The sequence below is a fragment of the Papaver somniferum genome, chromosome 7 (assembly GCF_003573695.1).
Source record: "Papaver somniferum cultivar HN1 chromosome 7, ASM357369v1, whole genome shotgun sequence".
NCBI lineage: Eukaryota > Viridiplantae > Streptophyta > Magnoliopsida > Ranunculales > Papaveraceae > Papaver > Papaver somniferum.
In genome coordinates, this window is record NC_039364.1 from 811,577 (window position 1) to 834,704 (window position 23,128).

Consider the following 23,128-nt stretch of genomic DNA (forward strand, 5'->3'; position numbering starts at 1 on the left):
TTTTTCGGTATCGATTATGATTATATGATTGTAAGAAAAAAAACAAATAAACCTTGAATTTTTATTATATTCACTTGTGATAAATAAATAAAAACTTGTAGAGAGGAATAATTTTGTCTTTGAAATTCTTTTCTAAGTCAAATAAAGAGTCCTTAATAAAATATTTAGGGACCAAAAAAATCTCTTTGAAGAAGTTGTGTGAGAAACTTGTTTTCTAAGGCAAAATTATTAGTCAAACTTGTTCTCTTTAATTGGAGGCGATTTTTTTTACCTTAAGAGGGGAAGTGTTTGTCTTTAAAAAAAGACATTTTGAGGCAAAATGAGTTGTCCTTGATAGAATAATTAGGGACAAAACATATTCCTTTTTTAGAGACGAAAAAATTGCCTTCGAAAGTTTGTTTTAAAGGCAAAATGAATTGGTCTTCGACAATATTACAGAAAAAATAAAAGCTTTCAGAGAGGAGTATTGACTCTGAAAATTATTTTTAAGGATAGAAATTTGGTCACTCATAAATTATTTAGAGACGAAAAAGTTAGTCTCCAAAATTTGACCTTTAGGGGCTATTAATTTGTTTCTGATAAAACAAATTCGAGACCAATTTTTTTGTTCAGATAATTATTATTAAAGACAAATTAATTTGACACAAAATTTCGTTTTTTAGACAACTTTTTTGGTCTTAAAAATAGTTATCATTAAAGACAAATTAAGTTGACACAAAACTTTCGTTTTTGAGACAATTTTATTGGTCTTAAAGAGTTATCATTAAAGACAAATTAAATTGACACAAAACTTTTGATTTTGAGACAATTTAATTGGTCTTAAATAATAATCATTAAAGACAAATTAATTTGTCCTTGAATTTACGTTTTTGCGACAAAAAACTTGCCCGCAAAAAGTTGCTTTTTGGTGGCTAATTTTTGGTCATTAAAATAACTTTTGCAGACAATTTTATTTCGTTGGTGAAAGAGACTTTTGTTGACAATAAATTTTCAGTTGTTAATTAATTTTTCTCGTGACCGTTCATAATTTTGTCGCGACTTTCCCAGACGGGGTATTTGAGACAACTTTGTGACAAAAAGAATTTCATCTCAGAAAATATTTCGAGACAAAAAAAGGGGATCTCCTGACAAATTTTTTTGACACTAAATCCCCATTTTCTTGTAGTGAGACAAGCTCTGATACCAAATAATGGTAACTCAAAGATCAATCTTAGCTTGTATAAAGACAACTCTCTTTATTGATGTTTAGAAAATAACTCAAAACTAAACACAAATTTCTAATCTTTCATATGATCAACCACAACTTTGGTGATCATATATATATATAGAACTATGACTTCCTTTTCCTAGTCTTATTTCCTTATTACATGTATTTCCTTTTCTTAGAACTAGTTATCTCCTAATTCTCTTAGGAATACATGAATTTCCTTTTCTTATCCTAACCAACTTGTTAGAGATTTATATTAGGTCTTCATGTTGAAGTTTATCCAACAAAACGAACCTATTATAAACCAAAAATTTAGAATGTTAACTTTATAAATGTCAATGGAAGTACCATAATCTCTAGCTGAATTCTCAGTATAGGCTGCAAACAAAAAGAGGCACAAACTCAATGTGTGTTTTGTACAAAATGTGTGTGGAGGTTGGAGGTCCCATGATTTAACTTCAATTTTCTGGAACTACGATCAGCAATAGTTGGCAATGGGGCAAGCATTGTGGTATTAAAAATGTTCCTTGCACGGACAAAATAGATATCATTAGCTGTTCTTCCTGTATTCAAAATTAAAAATTGAATATGAAACTTATCATTTCTCGATGAAATTAAGTTAGCAAACAAACTCTGACTCATCAATATACAAACCCTATTATTTTCATTTTCATGAAGATTATAACCAACCGGACTCCATTTCAAAACGAATTCTAAATGATAAGCTTACTACAGTGTATAGAGAATTACCTGTTGGTGAAAGACCAAAAGTTTAAATCAAACTCGGGTGACCTACAATATTTATCAAAAACAGTCGGTAATTTTTAAAGTACCAGAAAATGATTATTATCTAAAAATCAAGCGGTCATTGCGGTATACAGAATTCAAATCAAAAAAATATATGAAACAAACTAATAAAATAATTCAATGAATACTATCCACTGAACAAATATCTAATGAACAAACAATTAAAAAAAATATTAATCACACATCTAAAGGTTTATAGATGAAGGAACTTAGTTTTCAAGAAATCTCCATCTTCAAATCCCAATACCACCACATAGCTTACTCAATCCCAAACCCAGATAGATTCTTGTGAAGTTAACTTCAATTTAGATTGAACCTCTGAATGTCAACAAAATCTCTGAAGGGAAAAAAAAAACATAAACAACAACCTAAAACTGATAAACCTTACGATTTTTGGTCAATTCTTTCATGTTAATGAATCCAACCCTTCAAGTATCCACATAAGATAATGATAAGGAGAGAAGAAGAAGAGAAATCTGGAGTCGGTACCGAAGGACAAGAAGTATCAGAGAGAGAGAGAGAGGGGAGATTTATGAAATAGTATCGATGGTCGAAAACCATCTGTTGGTTATATACATAGACACCAACAAAATAATGTTGCTGATTACAGATAAAGATCATACCAGTCACTAAAATCCATTGAACCCACAAAACACACGGAGCAGACCATAAACAGCCGATTTGTAGATTTTTGTGATGTTCGATAGTATCTGCAAAACAAACAATGAGAAACAAGATTAAAAGTAAAATCGAAATTAAAAGACTGGATTAATTAGAGAGTGAAACTCACATGCCTCTTCTTCATGGACAGAAGAACAGAAGTAATTAGGGGAAACCAACCAGCACTGTGTTGCATTTTTCTGTCTCTTCTAATTTGGGAAGTTATGCGAAATCGCAAAAAGGATACCTACGCTGAAATTGTTGCGAGAGATTAAAGGAGGTTATGACACGTACGTGTCAATCTGGAATTCTAGATTTTAGCGGTTTTCTGCCTTTCCAATTTTTTGAACTGAACTGACAATGGACGGTGGATCAATGCATGTCTCCCGAAACAAATGGTGCATATCTTCTCCCCGTGTGGTTACAAAATCATGGACACTCTTTGTCTTTCCTACGATCCATCCCGACCACTCTTTGTCTTCCCCAAAAAGACACCCGTGTCATAGTTAATTGATTAATTGATAAAGGAAAAAAAAATTCAAAGCAAAACTCGTACTATCTTCATATACCTTTAACCCACAAAACCGGTGAGTTCTCTACGAATTAGCCATATAAATAGATCGAAACACCAAGATACTCCTTGTCAACATGCTTGATCTTTCTGAAAAACTGCATATCAAGATACAAAGAAATTAATATGATTAAGATCTTATAATATTTTCCGCTTAGACGTACGAAAAAAAAAAATTAAACAAAGAACTCACCGGGAAAAAAATGGATGATAATCGAATGTTTCTGGGTTTTGGCGGAATGGACTTGGTTGATGTCTTGATGATAATAAAAAGTTGCTCGATTTGTAACAGTATGACTTATATTGCTCTTTTGAAATGGAAATCAAGCCTTATTATTCAAAACGATTCTCTCCTCTCTTCTTGGAAGATGAATTCCACAACGACTACAACAAGTCAATGCAAGTGGTATGGAATCCATTGTGACAATAAGGGAAGCATCGCGGAATTGAATACATCAGGTTTGGGTCTGCAAGGTACACTCCAAAATTTCAATTTCTCATCTTTCTCAAATTTGATAAGTCTTGATTTGAGGTACAACGAACTCTTTGGGGTGATTCCGCCCCAGATTGGAAATCTTCAGAAACTCACCCATCCTGTTCTTTCTGTTAATCAACTTTCTGGGCACATCCCACCGAAATAGGTTCTCTTACAGGTCTGCAATATTTATACCTTTTTGGAAACCATATCAGTGGATCTATAATTCAAGAAATTGGAAATTTGTATTTTCTTACTCATCTATTGCTGTCCAAAAACAATCTCACTGGTTCAATCCTACTTCCATATGCAATTTGTCTAGCCTGAACACTCTTTACCTAGTTGAAAACCAACTTTCTGGCATCATTCCTCAAGATATAGGAAGGATAAGTTCTTTAACCGACTTAGGACTGTCGGACAACAAGCTCACTGGTTCAATCCCTGCTTCTATAACCAATTTGACTAGCCCGAGCACTCTGTACCTATTTCTAAACCAACTTTAAGGAATCATTCCTCAAGGTATAGAAGGCTAAGTTCTTTAACCAACTTAGAATTGTCGAACAACAAGCTCACTAGTTCAATCCCTGCTTCTATAACCAATTTGACTAGCCTGAACATTCTTTACCTGCATCAAAACCAAATTTATGGCATCATTCCTCACGATATAGAAAGGCTAAGTTCTTTAACCGCCTTAGCATTGTCGGAAAACAAACTCATTGGTTCAATCCCTATTTCATCGGGTAATTTGAGAAATAAAACTATTTTATCTCTTTATGGAAGCCAATTAAGTGGCTCATTGCCGACGGGAACGAACAATCTAACACAGTTGGAAGAATTGCATTTGTATAGGAACAGATTTCCTGCCCAGTTACCTCAAAATTTATGTCAAAGCGGAATCCTTAAAAAACTTGATGCTTTCAAAACTCTCAGATCTAATAAGAATTTTAGAGAAAGTCAATAGTTTTATAAAAACCGTTCTAGAGATATTTTCTAACAACTTTCACACTGTTCTTCTTGTTTCTAGCGCGAAAATGTAGTTGTTCGAAATCCCACAACCTACACCCAAGTATAAAATCCCACAACAGCTAACATGACTGTTATGTCATGCGTCAGAGTTAAGTTTGGTGTGGGAATTACTTAATTGTCCGTCAATAAATAGGGATAAAGAGTGTTGGTGGTGGTGATGTTTCCCGTAGTGGTGGTGGTGGTGTTGTTGTTGCTGCTATCTTCGTTGTTGCTGTTGCTGTTTTTACTGCTGTTAAAATTGAACGCATTTAGGATTTTTACATGGCACCATAATTTCAACCCACATTTAGGATCGTTACATCACATTCCCTAAAAAGGTTCACCGTTTCTTCTCTTGGGTATAAACCGTCAGCCTCACCGTTTCATAACCATCATTTCAACAATTGAGAATGGGTATTTAGGACCAAAACATGACTGCCATGGAAAAATACTCTTTTACCAACAATAATTAAAGGTAAGATGATTTTGTGAAACCAATTATGGATGAGTGACCATTCTGAAAAAACACCCATAAATTATCGAAGGACTATTCTAGGAGGACTATTCTAAGTGGAATAATCATAAACACCCGTAACTTATGGGAGGACTATTCTAAGAGCAACAGTCACAGGGTACGTAATTATTCAAAGTCGTAATGTGACTGGTGGACACCAGAAACTAATAGGTGTCCACACAAAGCCTTATCTTGTGTGTCCGCAACAAGAGACTAGAAACCACCAATTTTATTATAAAGCACCCCTTGTACTTGATCAGTTAATCAGAACCCAAAAACAGAAACTCTATCTTCTTTCCAAATGTCGCAACCATTAATAGTTTCCATTGATACTTTACTAGTGCTGTTAGCATTACTGTTAGTTTCATCCTATAGTATTGTTCTTTGTGGTTCTTCTTTTTCTTCCACTGGTACAAAACAACATTTACAAGTAGGTGTAGAACAAGAAGTAGTTGCTCTTCTAAAATGGAAATCAAGCCTTATTAACCAAAATCATTCTCTGCTCTCTTCTTGGAAAATGGATTCGACTGCGAGTAAAAAGAGTCCATGCAAGTGGTATGGAATCCATTGTGACAATAAGGGAAGCGTCCAGGAATTAAATATATCAGGTTTGGGTTTGCGAGGTACACTCCATAATTTCAATTTCTCATCTTTCTCTAATTTGATAAGTCTTGATTTGAGCTACAACGAACTCTTTGGGGGGATTCCGCCCCAGATTGGAAATCTTCATAAGCTCACCCATCTTGTTCTTTCTGTTAATCAACTTTCTGGGCACATCCCATCGGAAATAGGTTCTCTCACAGGTCTGCAATATTTATACCTTTTTGGAAATCATATCAGTGGATCTATCATACAAGAAATTGGAAATTTATATTTTCTTACTCATTTATGGTTGTTCACAAACCAACTTTCTGGCATCATTCCTCAAGATATAGGAAGGCTAAATTCTTTAACCAACTTAGATTTGTCGGACAACAAGCTCAGTGGTTCAATCCCTGCTTCTATAACCAATTTGACTAGCCTGAGCACTCTTTACCTGTATAAAAACCAACTTTCTGGCGTCATTCCTCAAGATATAGGAAGGATAAGTTCTTTAACCGACTTAGAGTTGTCGGAAAACAAGCTCACTGGTTCAATCCCTGCCTCTATAGCCAATTTAACTAGCCTGAACATTCTTTACTTGTATCAAAACCAACTTTCTGGCGTCATTCCTCAAGATATAGGAAGGCTAAGTTCTTTAACCGACTTAGAGTTGTCGAAAAACAAGCTCAGTGGTTCAATCCCTGCTTCTATAACCAATTTAACTAGCCTGAGAACACTTCACTTGTATAAAATCCAACTTTCTGGCGTCATTCCTCAAGATATAGGAAGGCTAAGTTCTTTAACCGACTTAGAGTTGTCGAAAAACAAGCTCACTGGTTCAATCCCTGCTTCTATAACCAATTTGACTAGCCTGAGCACTCTGTACCTATTTCTAAACCAACTTTCAGGAATCATTCCACAAGATATAGGAAGGCTAAGTTCTTTAACCGACTTAAAATTGGCGAAAAACAATCTCATTGGTTCAATCCCTGCTTCTATAACCAATTTAACTAGCCTAAACATTGCTTACCTGTGTCAAAACCAACTTTCTGGCATCATTCCTCAAGATATAGGAAGGATAAGTTCTTTAACCGACTTAGAGTTGTCGGAAAACAATCTCATTGGTTCAATCCCTGCTTCTATAACCAATTTAACTAGCCTTAACTTTCTTTACCTGTATAAAAACCAACTTTCTGGCGTCATTCCTCAAGATATAGGAAGGTTAAGTTCTTTAACCGACTTAGAGTTGTCGGAAAACAAGCTCACTGGTTCAATCCCTGCTTCTATAACCAATTTGACTAGCTTGAGCACTCTTTACCTATTTCTAAACCAACTTTCTGGCATCATTCCTCAAGATATAGGAAGGCTAAGTTCTTTAACCGACTTAGAATTGCCGGAAAACAATCTCACTGGTTCAATCCCTGCTTCATTGGGTAATTTGAGAAATTTGACTATTTTATATCTTTATCGAAATCAATTAAGTGGCCCATTGCCGACGGGAATGAACAATCTAACGCAGTTGGAAGAATTGTATTTGTCTGGGAACAGATTTTCTGGCCAGTTACCTCAAAATTTATGTCAAAGCGGAATCCTTAAAGAACTTGTAGCAGGTAATAATCTTTTCACAGGTCCTATACCAAGAAGCCTTAGAAGTTGCACCAGCCTTAAAAATCTCGGTCTTGGAAACAATAAATTAGTAGATAACCTAACCGAGGCGTTTGAAGTGTATCCTCATCTATATAGGCTTGTTGCGGCAAACAATATGTTGTATGGTGAACTCTCGAAAGACTGGGGAAAATGTCAAAATTTGACAGTCCTATCTTTCTCAGGGAACAATATCACAGGTAGAATACCATCTGAATTGGGAAAGTTGAAGATTTTAGGCGAACTTTATCTTGGTTCAAATAACTTAGTAGGGGAAATTCCGAAGGAGTTGTTGAAATTGTCTTCACTGATCAAGTTGAATTTGAGCAATAACCAGCTTTCTGGCAGGTTGTCTTCCGCAATTGCATCGTTGTCCAACCTGCAGTATATAGACTTATCAAACAATAAACTCATCGGATCAATACCCAAACAACTAGGAGAATGTTCAGCTTTACTATCTTTGAATTTGTGCAGAAACAATTTTAATGAAAGTATCCCACCCGAGATCGGAAACCTGGATTCGCTGCAAATTTTGTTAGATCTTAGTTACAATGAGTTGAGTAGAGAAATACCATCAGCTCTTGGAAAACTAAGCAAACTAGAAACACTAAATGTATCCCACAACAAGCTTTTCGGCTCAATTCCATCTTCATTTGATCAAATGCTTAGCTTGACCACTGTCGACATTTCGTACAACGAATTCAGTGGTCCTCTTCCGAATATCAAGGCCTTCAATGATGCTCCAATCGATGCTTTGAGGAACAATGAAGGGTTATGTGGTAATAGCTCAAGAGGATTAAACCCATGTAATCCTATAGTTGAAATCGAAGAAGATGATTATCAAGAGGATGCAAAAGACAAAATCTTGTTTTACGGTGTTACTGCTTTGGGATTTGGAGTTGGGTTTTGGGGTTTGTTCCTGGTTCTGCTTCTCAAAAAAGAGAAATGGTGGTTTGGGTACTGGAGAATTATCGATTCCATTGTGATGAAAATAGTTGGTTAATTTAGATTCACTCTTGTTTTTCTTTCTGTTGTAATGTCATCTGGTATTAGTGATTTTTGTATTGGGTTGGAGTAATACATTGGTGGATGTACTTTTAAAAAAATTCATTGAGTTTCAAGTTATTGTTCTTGGAGGAAATCATCAATAAAGAGATTCTAAGCTTGAATCTAAAATTAATTTTTATAAAACCCATTCATAAACGTATTTGATCAAATGAAGATGGAATTGAGCCTCAGGATGGTCATGAAAATTCTAGCAATTTCCATGTGGTGGATGTGTTTGGTTACCTGGCCTTGATTCTAATCAATATCATGAGTGAAGTTTTTCATTGCAAATCCCAGTGATAATGCGTCCGTTCTTTCTTTCTTGTGGTTTTTATCAGTTGTAACGCATATTTGTCCAAGTTTCTCGTAATCGTTTTCTTTTTATGATTTAATTTAATCTTAATGGTAAGAAGATCTATCCGTTCCCTAAAATACAGGGATTCTACACTCTAGATTGTAACCATAGATTTTTTCAGTCCAACAAGAACTATGGAATTAATCTATATCAATTTTTCGTCTAATCTAAAATTCCCCCATTAATAAAACGTAATTTCCTTCGATCATGATCCTAAATTATACACTCTAATAAAGAAAGTCAAGTACTTTTCTTACTTGATCAGTAAACTAAATCGTTCTTTACTTAACCCTTGTTTCCAGTGATTGTCCTTCTTAATCACTCTTTAATACACACAGATAATTAAAATAAATAAATAAATCTATCCATTTTTATGATAGTAATAAAGTTAATCACTAATTATTTTTTTCACTAAATACTTAATCATGGATTTATATGTGTCCTTGTTTCCAATGAATTATGTATCTTTTGTAATCTTAATCTATGAGATAGTACTTATTTTTGTGGCTAATCACTGGTTATCTGATTTTCTTATTTTATGTTTTGAGCGATATGCTACGTATCTGCACCATACGTGATCAGCTGATCACCAGGAATGTTTTTTTCTGCACAAAATTGGACTCTCTGCGTACCATCAATGTACAAAACTCTTTTGGTAGGATTAGGATTTCTTACTGCTTATTCTTAACTACTTAATTATCAGTATCTTGGCTGAACTAGGATTCTCGATTTTTAGTGTTTTAGAATTGCTTTACCAAGTGTTTCAAATGTTTTTACTCTTATGTATATGTTGTTAAGATGAGCAATTGGCTTTCTATCAAGAATAGTGTCAGTAACCATCCACGTATCACACTTTTAAAGATTCTTAATGTTTCTGTTGATTCAAAAGTGTATATTGTACAGAAATTTCCTACATTGGTATCAAGAGATAGGTTGTGCCTTGATTAAGAATCTGATTTCGTTTTAAAAATATGGTGGTTTTTCCTGATAACGTGTTCATGAATTGGATAAGGGAAATTCAATTGCCGGTTAAGTTTTCTGTTGCACCTGATGTTTAATTGAGACCATATATGTATGGATATAAACTGTTCGATAAAATGTTTCAATGACCTTTTTTTAAATTAAAACAAAATATTATATGCATGACTTGATCTAAGCTTGTATACATGAAAGAGGGTAAATTTGATTGATTATCAAATACAAATATCTGAATAATATGTATGTAAAGTTATGTTGCTTTTTGCTTAACACCATAAAATTATATAGATACATATATGTTTGAAACAATGTTACATATAACTGTTATAATGGATAGATGATGTCTTTCTTCTAAATAAAAAAAAGAAACATCTTAACAGTGATAAGGGTCCATCCTATGTTGGGTAATGGAGGACCAGTAAAATGATCATTTGACAACGTAAAGTTTATACAAGCTCTAAGTCTTGCCCAAAGGTGACTGACTTGTAAAATTTTTGTTTTATTGAATTTCGTTGTAACCATTAAGATCATAAGTGTGTACCTATAAGCAGTGAACTTCTAGTATTTCCCAAAGGTATCTAGCTTGTTTATGTGTGAACTAGGTAGGACATAATGATTTATGGGACTTGTCTAGAGATGAACAACCCTTACCCAAAGGAAAGGAAGTGTTTGTATCGAACCAAATCCTAATAAGTTAGTTCTTTAGGTGATTCACATCGCACATAGGAAGGTGAATTGTATGTCATTTTACTGCCCAAAGGTGTATTTTTGACGATACGTCACTGTTCCGCAGAGTGGAAAGTTGCAATGTCTATAAAACACTCTGAGTCTAAGACTGATTTGCATGTTTACAATACAATGAAATTGTGTTTGGCAGCGGTAGAATGGATAACTATGAACAGTTATGGATGGTCCAGAACTTGAAATTGTTCTAGTTGATTCAACGTATGTTTTGTTGTGGTAATAAGTTTAATCCTTCTTTCCGTTTAAAGCCTAGCTTGATATATTGGCTATGTTTCTGACTGCCGGATGGAGTAAATGAGTGTAGTTAAGATCTTTATGCATGTTTAAAAATAATTGGTCCTGTTGGAATTATGGATCAAGAAAATGCTGATTTTCTCCACTGGTTTTGACGTAATTGTTTCTTCGGTCATTGATCTTCGATTTAGTTGTTTTTCTTAGCCTGTGGACTAAAGTGAAACCCTTGCTTCCCCTTGTGAGTGGGGTGATGATTATACTGATCTATTTTCTTGTGAGTGTGCTAATGTTTATACTAATCTGTTTTCTAAGATTACTGGAAATTACTGGAATTTAGTGAATATATGGTAGTTGCAGTTATAGTCTTGTGTTAGACTTAGACTGTACCATGCTAGGTCTAATGTGTAGCCTATCCGTCAAAAAGTGAACCTATTACTCTTATATTTTATTGGTAAGACTAAGGATGTTAATGTGCTCGTAATGTAAATAAGTGGATAGAATGTGGAAAGGATTTTATTTTTGGTACTTCGACGTTTTAAGCAAAATTAAGTAGTTCTGCATCTATATATATTTATGTCTTGAAAAGTGTTTCACTTAATTTGATGGTAAATTAAGCAAATATAAGTTAAATAGTCACATGGGGCTTAGCTCTTATCTTTGTCCTTATGAAACCACTTGTATTGTTATTATCTTGCTTAAGTATACAAAGAAAATTGTTCATACTAGGAACATAACAGGGTTGTTACTTAATGAACATTTGGTGTCATGGTTCGTGTGTGCGCTTTGTGGTATGGTATTGTGGTCTAAGTATCTAAGAGCAACTACAGTGGTGCTAGTATAACCAAAGATCAAAGATAAAAAAAAATGATCAAATTTGAATCTAGTCTGGTGTGTGACACTACATGTAGAAGACTAAATTTGGTCGAGCGTACACTATACGTTCGCCTGGTGTGGGGCGTGCAGTATACGTTCGCCTGGTGCGTGCAGAGGTATAAAGCCCGCCCCATTATAAAGTGAATAGAAAAAAGAGTGGGGTAGAGGTATAAACCACGCCCCACACTAAAGAAAAAAAAATTGGGGCGTGCATTATACGTTCGCCTGGTGTGGGGCGTGGACTATACATTCACCTGGTGGTGGGGCGTGGACTATACGACCGCTCGATTATATTTTGGTTTAGTCTTGATCCTAGACCAAATATAATCTGGGATTTAGTCAATAGTCGGGATTTAATCGATAGCACGTCCCATTACGTCTCGTTCATTTACCAAATATTTGAGTTTAATCGTCCACTGTGATTGCTCTAAGACCCTACGTAAAATGTTTCAAGAAATGGAATTTCATAGCTATTACTTGAGTACAAAACTTGAAAGGGTATACAGTACCGCTTTTAATAAAGATGGCGATCCGTATGGATATATTCTTATGAATGATGGGTTGTCAAAGGGTTACTCCTCAATGGTTGACAAATTCTAACAAGGGTTAAGATACCATTGGGACAACATGCTAATTTCATTGTGTGTTGGTATTTAGCCACAGTATGTACTTGGGTATACAAACAAGAGACATTTTTTGTATATTTTTTTTGCATACGGACATTTTAATATATATATATTTACTCGCTAGCTACACTAACCGTAGATGTGGGACAACTGATTTTTACTTGCTATCTACACTGACCATAGTGGTGGGACAATTGAGGTGAATGAGTGAAGAACGGGTGTCACTTGGATTAGTATGCAGAATTTTGGTATCAAAAGATGAGTTATCAAATGCTAATAAGAGGACTTTCTATTCCTGTTTAACTTCTCATTTGTGGTTTAATTTCGATTGAAAACTATATCGACACTGTTTTCAGCTTATTGAATTAGTTTAAAAGTAGGCAACCAATGACGTAGGAAAGCAATGTGCTCAGGCAGTTGAACATCACCTGGAAATTTGGCAGTAGTTTACCAAATTGATATGTGAACCTTATCTAACCTATATCATAGCATTCAGAGCCAGTCGCACTCTTATGATAAATTCTCATTGCATACTTATGTGTACCTTAATACAAGTCGATAAATATGTTGAACATGTGAACTAAGAATTCTACAGAGAAGCAAATCAAACCATCATTTCTATTTACCTAAAAATTTTTAGGAAAGTATATTAAAGACATGAGATTACTTAGTTGGTAGAATCTCGTGATAAAATTGTACAGGAGCTCTTTTAAACTTGGAGTAATGTGGTTGTAGTTGATGATCTACATATGTCAAATGTTTTCTCTGATGTGGAAGGTTGTGGACCTAGAAACTTTTGAATTGGTTAACTTTGCTTTTAAATGTAGAAGTTGATGTGCTTATAATTTGTAAAGTGGTAGTGCAATTGGATTGTTACCAACGAACACATAAAAGTCTTGATAGGGACCTTATTCATAATTCTATAAGAATATTCTAGATAAAACCTAAGGATCGACCTTGTACTTAGTCAGACATGGAAGTGGTAAGTTATTAAATGTAGTCCAAAATTTATTGATTTTTTTTTATTTTGGAGCGCAGATGTTCATTCTCACAGAAAATTGGCTTATGCACTCACTACATAGGACTGTAGTTGAATGGACACTTCAGATAGCGGACCTTGAAATCCATTCAGTAGAGAGTGGACCTTGAAATCCTTTCAGACATTTGTGATTAGTGATAAAGTTTTAAAGTTAACAATCTTGTATAATTGACTAGACTTGGAGATGTGACAGCATAGAAGGAGATTAAGAAATTTGCAGAAAGCTAACGTAGTGCGGGAGGCAGGCCAGTCTCCTTTAGCAAAAAAGTTTATTGGAAAAACCCTTTCCAAGGAAGTGCTCTCTCCAAAGTTTCATTGCCCAATTTAGTGGAACCGGGGATGCAATTGAACATCTGCGATCCTATCGCATGATATTAACGCAGTGGAGCCAGTATGATGTAGTAATGTGTAAATTCTTCCCGGCGAGCTTAAAAGAAGAAGCATTGATGTGGTTCAACAACCTGCCGAAATATTCAGTTAAGTCATTTGCACATCTGTCAGAACTCTTCTTGGAAGCCTATATGCATAACATCCGGGTAAAGCCTGGCATCGATATACTTTTCCAATTAAGCAGGGCCCAAGCGAATCCTTGAGATCCCTGGTGACCAGATGGAGGAAATTATGCGCAGAAATCAGACGAGTTCCGGAGCCATACACAATCTTGGGCTTCAAAAATAGCTTAAGAAAGACGGACCCCATCTTCGTAAGAATGTACGAACAATGCCAACATGTTTGGGAAAATTAAGAGAAATACAAAACTACATGGCCCTGGAGGAGCTACAAGACGGGAACAGATCTCACAATGCTAACCGAGGAGCGAATGTGGTAGAGCCACAAATCTCACATATGCCAAATCGTGGAACAGAAAGACCTCGCGACGAAGGTCAGGCTCCACGATATGACAAGCAAAGAAGTGGAGGATGGAAATGCCGAGGCTAAGGACAACAAAAAAAGAGAAAGTTTGTAGACCCAATCTACATGAAACTCAATACTCCCATCTTAGAAATCTTTAAAAAGATAGACGGAAAACACAAAATCACATCCTCATGGAATCGGGGGCAACAACCCGAGCATGCTAAGAATCGAAAGGACTACTGTGAATTCCACCAGTTCTATAGCCATCCCACTGATTCGTGCAGGGACCTAATGAAGGTCGTGCAAGACTTGGTCGACGAGGGGAAGTTGCAAGAATACATAGTCGTGCCAACCCCTCCCTAGGGGACGGAAGCACAGGTGCATCGGGTAAAAATCCCCAGAGAAGCCCAATACTTAGGTTGCAATAGATATCTCATTCCGCCACTATCATTCCTACTGTCGGAGGAAAAATACGGGGAGCCTCCATAAAAAAACTTCGAAAGAAAAGAGGTTTTCAGCCTGATGAAAGAACCTCCCATGGAGGAGTGGATGAAACAACCGATCCACTTCTCGTCCTTATAAGCACCAGACGGTGGAAGGAATCACAATGATCCTCTTGTAGTAACAATGACTATAGCAATACCAAAACCGAGGAGGAAGAAGATGAGCCAAAGGCATGACCATGGGTGTTGCCCAAAATATTGATTGGAGGAAGCTCTGTTCAAATTTTGTTTTACGAAACATTTAAGAAGATGGGACTAAAGGATGAATATCTTATACCGTCCACTTACAACATATTCGGGTTTAATGGTTCGTCTACCAGACCCAGAGGAGAGGTGACCTTGGAAATCCGGGTAGGAAAAATCTTAACTATGACCACTTTCTATGTTGTTGATGTAGTCTCACCATACACAGCCATTGTTAGGCGATTTTGGGTCCATGCGATAAAAGGAGACGCATCCACATATCATCAGCGATTAAGGTTTCCCACTCCGAACGGGATCTCTGAAATCATAGGAGACGCGGACGAAACAAAATATTGCTATGCCCTGGAAGTACAAACGGAGAAAACAGAACCAACTCCAAAGAGAAAAAGAGGCGTGATGAAAACACGAACAATCAAAAGGAAATTTTTACTTATACGGTACAAATATCGGAATTACAACAATCCGAGGATGAACTAATAGCAAAATCTGGCGTAACCCCTACATTATAAAGCTTACCCGAAGCGAGGAAGTCAGGACTCGACTTCTCGGACGAAAGACCTACATTAGTTTCGACTTGGGTGTCCAACAAGGCGACAGTGCCACAGACATTTGGTGAGACGCGATCCAATGTCAACTCTGGCAACCAGGAAAAGAAGTGTCCGAAGGATTGAACAAACCGATCCGTTATATAAACAGATCTTTAACCAAGGTTAAAAGAAATTATACAAACATCGAGAAACTCGTGTTATTTTTGGTATATGCAACGCATAAGCTGCGTATATATTTTCAGAATCATAGAATAACAGTAATCACCGAAGCACCAATAGAGCGTGTGCTAAGCAGTGCCAGTGGGACAGGAATGATCTCCAAGTGGGGACCCAAATCAAAAAACTGGGGATCTACTATCTCCCCCCAACCAGCCATACAACCTCGTAACCCGGCGGAGCCCATGGTTAACTTCAGGGTTAAGATCGAAAGGATCGAAGAAATAGGAAGAGAAAATTCCATACAAGGAAAAATTTGTGGCCTGAAAGGACAGACCTCGGGATGAACATAAATACCCCGAGACCACTCTCAACCCTTGCAGCAGATTATTTCACTGCGTGGGTCGGAACCACACCTCTAAGACACATGAGAGATTACGATATCTCTGTAGATGAGGACATTCACTCCTCCTTTACCTACCTCGGAGGAAGGGAGAACGAGCCCGTCTCTAGAAATAATGATTGACTCATAACCACCAATAAAATCATTGGGTACATGCTGCATGAAAACGGGTCAAGCTGGCGCGCCCAAATGTATAACAATGTATGGGCTAATCGAACCATGATGAGGAAGGACAGGGGAATAACCTCCTCTACAATAGCTTCTCAGAAAGAAGAAACCTTCCCAAGCAAGGTCATGTAATCGACATTAAATGTTGAAACATTGGGAAGGTATTTGACCCCCAACAAAACAGTCGCCGAACCAGACGATCTCAACTCTAACGAATACATCCACATGAAACACTTCAGCCCAGGCGAGAGAATCTTTTTTTTTATCAAAAAAGAGGATATATTAGAATGGAGGAATTTACAGAGTGCTACCAGAGGTAGAAATAAAAAGAGAAAGACAAGATATTACACAAATAAGTTTTCCCAATCTTTTAAAACAGAACTAGAGAAGTTTGCATGAACTCTTCTTCCCGCGGCTGCAGCCCAGAGCAAAATATTTGTTTTAGCTTCATTTCCGAGCTCATCATCAGTCTTAAAATTGTGATTGTTCTCGAAAGTACTGCCATTTCGTTCCTTCCACAACGTCCAGAAAATTGCTGCAGCTATTAAACTCCAGATGAAGTTGCCGTTGCTTGAGAAAGCTGTTGTGTGCCAGAAAAAAGACATCGCCATTACAGAACTAGGAACAACCCATGCGTAACAGTTGCTAGGGAGCAGCATTGACCAGACCCTATGAGCAATCTTACAATGCAAGAATAAATGGTCTTGTGTTTCCAAGTCGTTCCCACACATCACACAAGAATTATCAACTCCAATACCTTTGTGCAGAAGAGCATCCTTTGTGCTAAGCTTACCGTGAATTAATGTCCAAACAAAGAAGTTTATCTTGGGTGGAATTGCTGCCTTCCAGATAAAATCAAATGGAAAGTTATTTATCCCATCACGACTTACCAGTTGAGCATACAAAGTTTTAACTGAGAAAGAACCTGAGATATGCAAAGACCAACGCCGGGTGTCTGCCATTCCATTTAACACAGGTGGGTTATCTCCAATTACCGATAGAAGAGAGGCTAATTCATTGGTTTCTGCATTAGTAAGGATCCTTTTGAAATCAAATCTCCAACTTCCTTCCATTGTGATCATTTCAGATACCTTTATATTTCTGTCTCTGGACAGCCTGTATAGAGAAGGAGACATACTAGCAAGAACTACACGGCCACACCACAAATCATTCCAAAAAGAGATTGCAGCTCCAGAATGCATGTTTAGAATTGAATTATTGTGGATTAAATCCGCATTGTCTGCAATAGCTCGCCAACATGAAACTCCATAGCTTTGTGAAACTGGACTTGGAATCCAATGAGAGAATTCCGTTGCATATTTGTCCGTAATTATTTTGAACCAAAGTCTATTTTTTTCAACACCAAATCTCCAACACCATTTGGCGAGTAACGCCATGTTCATAAACTTAAGGTTGCAAACTCCCAATCCTCCACGTTCTTTAGTAGCACGAACCATATCCCAATTAACTAAATGAGATAACTTTGTTCCATCTTTATATTCCCATAGGAATTTTCGCATTTTCTTCTCAAGAGTTTTAATCACTGACATTGGAGCTTTGAATAAAGAAAAGAAATAGGTTGGTAAAGAAGATAAAATACATTTCAAAAGGGCAAGTTTACCTCCTCTTGAAAGAGTTATTCTTCTCCAAATAGATAACCGAGCCTCAAACTTCTCAACAATGGGATCCCATATACTCTTAGAGCCAGACTTAGCTCCCAATGGCAATCCTACGTATAAGAAAAGAAGACAGTCTGTAGCGCATCCAAGTTCATCTTCCCAAAGTGTTAAATATGGCACTTCACCAACCACAATGAGTATGGTTTTCAAAGTATTTACTTTTAAACCAGCAATGAATTCGAAACAATGTAATGCTGAAAAGAGATTATGTATTTCCTGTTTTTTGTTGTCTACGAAAAAAATAGTATCATCTGCATAATGTAGATGGTTAACAGTGATACTATTGGGAGAGACTGAGAATCCACTAAACAAACCTTGATTAGCATCCCTGTCTATGAATCTAGAGAAACCTTTCATTGCAATATTAAACAATAACGGAGACAAAGGACAACCTTGTCTCACTCCCCTTGTGCTAGTGAAATAACCAAAAGAAGATCCATTTATTAGCACTGAAAAGGAGGAAGTAGAATAACAGAATCTCATCCAATTAGACCATTTCCTACTGAACCCCATTTGGTTTAACACAAATTCAAGATACCGCCAATTAATTATGTCAAAAGCCTTTTCAATATCAATTTTGCATATAACACCAGCATTCCCAGACCTAAGTCTAGAGTCTACTAGTTCATTAGCAATCAAAGTACCATCAATAGTGTTCCTACCTTCAATATAAGCACATTGCACTGGAGATATAAGCTTATCCATAACAAGTTTAAGTCTTGAAGCTAAGACTTTTGCAATGATTTTGTAGACACTAGTGAGTAAGCAAATAGGTCTACAATCTTTAATAGTCTCAATATGGTCCTTTTTGGGGACGAGAGTGATGAAGGTAGAATTATGTTTATGATCAATTGTACCTGAGGTGTAGAAGTCTTGCACGATGTCCATAACGTCCTTCTTTAAGAAATGCCAACCCTTCTAGAAGAACATGATTGGAAAACCATCTGGTCCAGGGGCCTTATCATTCCCTAAATCTTTTATAGCCAGAACAACTTCTTCTTCAGTGAATTCCGAATCCAAAATATCAGACTCTATAGAAGATATATTATCAAACATGATATCCTCTAAATCTGGCCGGATAATTTCTTCTTCAGAAAAAAGTGTTTTATAGAAATCTACAATATGCTTTTGTAACTTCACCCTGTCAGAAACCAAATCATTACCAATGTAAAGTTGTCGAATTCTGTTATATCTTCTTCTTGCTGAAGCATTACTCATAAAGAAAGATGTATTCATGTCTCCTTCTTGTAACCATCTAGTGTTGGATTTAATTCTCCATGACGTCTCTTCCATTTTCGAAATCTTCTCAAACTCAGCCTTATTCTGCCATTGCAATTGCATTTCCTCTTTTGTAAGTAAGTTATCTTTAGCTATGCCATCAAGTATTTAAATATTACTGAGAATATAGTTCAATTTAGTGTTTGTGTAACCAAAAACTTCTTTGTTCCATATATTCAACTTATCTTTGAGAGCTTTGAGTTTTAGCCAAAGAATAGTACTAGGTTTACCTGCAAAACAAAAAGAAGACCACCAATCTTCCAAAAGTTGTAAGAAACCATTCTCCAAAATCACATGACTTCAAATCTAAAAGGAGTAGGTCCCCAAGATGGGTCTGAGATATCTAAAACTAAAGGGATATGATCAGAGGTGGGTCTGGCTTTGTCTAGTTGGGACACAAAAGGATAGTGTTGCTCAAAGGAAGGAGAGATAAGGAACCTGTCAAGTCTGCACATAACCGGGTTTGTCTGTCCATTTGACCAAGTATATCTTGCACCTTTTAGAGGCAAATCAATAAGATCATGCTCAATAATAAACTCATTGAAATTCTTCATGCTGCTAGTAATCTTGTTACAATTCTTCTTCTCATCACACTTGGTGATAGTATTGAAGTCACCACCAAGACACCAAGGTAAATCATTCCAATAACTGTAAATGTTATCCAACTCCCCCCAAAACGTAGTTCTTTCAACCGGTTTAATTGGACCATATACTTTTGCGAGAATCAATCTGAAATTATCCATCTTATTAGTGCAAAGAATGGATAAGGTGTAATTGCCTACAAGGGAGTCACTGACTTCTACTAGATCTCTATCCCATAGAGTAAGCATACCTCCTGTGCTTCCAATTGATTGTTGCAACGTCCACCCAACATTTTTATACCCACAGATTTGTTTTATATCCCACGAAGAACACTGCATCATTTTAGTTTCTTTCAAAATGATTATTAGAGCCTTTATCATTTGAATCATCTTATGAACCAGCGTTCTTCTGCTGTTTGAGTTCAAACCCCTGACATTCCAAGTAAGGATCTTTAAACTCATTCGGAACTACACCTACCCTTTGCGATGACTGTTCTTCTTGTTCTTACTTGTGGAGAAGTTATAATATCAACAGTTAACCCCAATCTTCGCAACTCATTATTCAACTTGAGTGGAATGATAGGTTGTATGTCAGAGCACGCATCATCTGGTAATTCTTCCAATATCGTTTCAAATCCAGGTGGGTAATCCGGTGTATCTGTGTCTGTAGATGAAGAAAAATCATCACTCTTGTCAACTTCTGATAGGAAAGAGTCTTCCAGGCCTATAAGAGGGTCTGCACGTTGTTTTTCCTCATGAACAGGCAAGATTTCCACACCATCAATTAGTATTTTGTTCTGCACAGCAAAATCCTCCTATATCTGCTTTTTAAGTGGCAGAATAGGGATAGGTTTGATGATGGGCCCAGTGTTGGAAATCTTAGATATTAGATATTTCCAAGTGTTGTTTGGCATGGATGAAAAACCTAAACCAAGGGTAATACCAAGATCAAAGAGCCGATTTACCTCTTTCCATACCCAGGGTGAGATTGAATATTGAAAAGATTTTTTATTGCAAGGTAAACTGATGCTCCGGACTGAGCTGTTGATGCAACAAGGTAAGCAAGTTTCTGGTTCTGGTGATGGTATTTGTAAAGAAGGTGGGATACTGGGGTTTTGTAAAAGGTTATTGACTATGAATGTGATTGTGGGGCTTGTAGAGGCAGTTTTTAGTGGTACAGGTATAGCAGGTGTGATTGCAGGGCTGGTAGGGGCAGTTTGAAGTGGTGCAGGTTTAGCAGGTGTGATTTCATGGCTTATGGTGGAAGTTTGAAGTGGTGCAGGAATAGTAGGTGCAATTGGAGGGCTTGTAGTGGAAGTTTGAAGTGATGCAAGTATAGCAGGTGCATTTGCAGGTCTTGGGGACTTGTAGAGGCAGTTTGAAGTGGTGCAGGTATAGCAGGTGTAATTTCAGGGCTTGTTGTGGTATTTTGAAGTGGTACTGGTATAGAAGGTGCGATTGTATGGCTTGTAGATAGGTGAGGACCTTGAATATCTGTAGAAAAATCATCAGCTGAAATTCTAAAAGCAGATGTAGAAATTTGTATATCAGATGAATGCGTGGCAACTTCAATCTCCATGTCATTTTCCACGCTGGCCAAAGTGTCTGATACGACAGTAGTTACCAAATTACTATTTAGGTTAAGGTTTTCTACACGCCGGCAAAGTTGTTGAGCTGTTTTCCTTCTTCTCCTGGGTTTCCTCTTTTTTTTATTCTTTTGAGCGGTTCTGGCAATGTCAAACTTTGACAAAGAAATAGTATTTCCCGTGAAATATGCACTAGAAATTGATGATGCAGTTGTAAATCTGGTAGATTGGAGAAACTTTCCTTTCTTCTTTTTGTCGTATTCCGTTGAATTAGGCACTGCAGCTATTCTCTTAACTGCGAGATCCAAATTTGTAGGTGGCATAATAAGGAAAGTACTGTCAACAGGAGTTGACTTTTCTGCAACTCTGATATGGGCAATGAACATTCTTTTGCCTGCAAAGATTTTGATCACCCTTGGAATTGAGTTGATGCCATTCCTATTTCGTATCTTCATTCGCATCGCATGCAGATCCTGGAGTTTGAGTGTTGCAGTATCAACAACCAACAATTCACCACTAATGTTCCCAACAGCATGAATAATTTTAAGAGACCAGAACTGGAAAGGAATTCCAGTGATTTCTATGTGAAAATCGTAGAAATGGGATATGGGAGAACTCCAATTCTGATTATGCCATTTGAAAATAGAATAGGTGACCTTATCTAAAGTAACCTTGAATTCCAAATCTGCTTGTGATTTCTCTTCAACATAAAAGATAGCTTGAGTGGAATTTATAGGAAACAGTTCAAACGGTTTTAGAATCCGTAGCTCTGTGCAAAGTAAATTTCCAATATTTGGCCATGACTCTACCTTTTTGGACGATGAGATGATGAAAGCATTGTCCCACTTACCAATATCTGTATGTGAGTTTTTAAGGTGTAGAAAACACCCAAATTTGGAGTTCCTTGTTTGAACAGAACATGGTGTTGCATATGAGTCACACAAAAATGGAGATTTCGATTTAGGTTCTTTTTGTATTGATTGCTGACATGACAGTTTGTTTTGAGAAAACAGAGATTGTGCATATGTATTTTCTGGATAATTAAAGGTCAGGGTAGGTTGTTTGAGTGGGTTTAAGGGTATAAATTTTTGTTTTGATGAAGATGTGGTGAAATGTATGAGTGATTCCATAGCCGAAGCAATGGCAAACCAACCCTCAAAACGAGGTCCAGATGGAATGAAGAAGGAAGATGGGTAAGATTTGGGACCATATCTGGAGAGGGTAATATTCAAGCAATGTCCATTTGCATTAGAGAGCTTTGTTGCACAGAACCATCTTTGGTTATCTTCATGCTTCCATATTGATTTTCCAAGATCACCATTTTTTGCAGCATCGAATAACAAAAGATCCATGGCCAGATTAATGGTGAAGGAACCAATTAGTTTTCCATGAGAATGAAACTCGGATAGGGTGATATTTGAATAAGGGATGGTTTTGCTACACGATAATCTAAAAAACTTCCTATCAATGGACACATACCTATGCTCAGAAGAAATGGAGTCTGTATCTACTTGATCTAAAGATTCTATAGGTTCTAGGTTGAAGGGATCTAAAGGAACTAATCACTAATAGGGATGAAGAAACTAGTGGTTTGGAGAACATCTTTCGCTCCTTATTTTACATATTCATTCAATAAATTTGGATCAGTTGCCCAGGCGAGAGAATCTGGCGCGAGACTCCGCCATGTCCACAAGAATTGGGCATACTTACACCTACATGGGAGGGGAAACCTATAATCCTAGACATAACGAGGGATGAAGCACATGGATTTCCCACTAAGAACAGGAATCAAACCCCAATGACCCT

The 23,128-nt window shown here is 36.7% G+C and overlaps 2 protein-coding genes and 1 long non-coding RNA gene across 4 annotated transcripts; 1 reads left to right on the forward strand and 2 right to left on the reverse strand.

Moving 5' to 3' along the window:
• Window positions 1-1,507: 1,507 nt before the first annotated feature.
• LOC113293513 lies at window positions 1,508-2,989 on the reverse strand. 2 transcript variants are annotated; one of them, XR_003332345.1, is made up of 4 exons: window positions 2,805-2,989; window positions 2,638-2,724; window positions 1,958-1,999; window positions 1,508-1,733 (listed from the first exon to the last, which is right to left on the reverse strand). It is a non-coding gene; the product is annotated as an uncharacterized LOC113293513 (long non-coding RNA). The 2 variants fall into 2 exon arrangements; XR_003332344.1 differs by having other exon boundaries at window positions 1,508-1,770.
• A 2,523-nt stretch (window positions 2,990-5,512) lies between these two features.
• LOC113294058 (probable leucine-rich repeat receptor-like protein kinase At1g35710) lies at window positions 5,513-8,630 on the forward strand. The gene has a single exon (XM_026542483.1). It carries the CDS (start codon window positions 5,541-5,543, stop codon window positions 8,466-8,468), a length of 2,928 nt encoding a protein of 975 aa, XP_026398268.1. The 5' UTR covers window positions 5,513-5,540; the 3' UTR covers window positions 8,469-8,630.
• Window positions 8,631-19,445: 10,815 nt separating this feature from the next.
• Window positions 19,446-20,198, reverse strand: LOC113300621. The gene has a single exon (XM_026549827.1). The coding sequence runs from the start codon at window positions 20,196-20,198 to the stop codon at window positions 19,446-19,448; it is 753 nt and encodes a 250-aa protein (XP_026405612.1).
• Window positions 20,199-23,128: the final 2,930 nt, after the last annotated feature.

What these genes read in the sequence shown, in the direction of transcription:
- LOC113294058 (XM_026542483.1), top strand. Translation starts at nt 5,541, where the DNA reads ATGTCGCAACCATTAATAGTTTCCATTGATACTTTACTAGTGCTGTTA.
- LOC113300621 (XM_026549827.1), bottom strand. Translation starts at nt 20,198, where the DNA reads ATGAGTTTAAAGATCCTTACTTGGAATGTCAGGGGTTTGAACTCAAAC.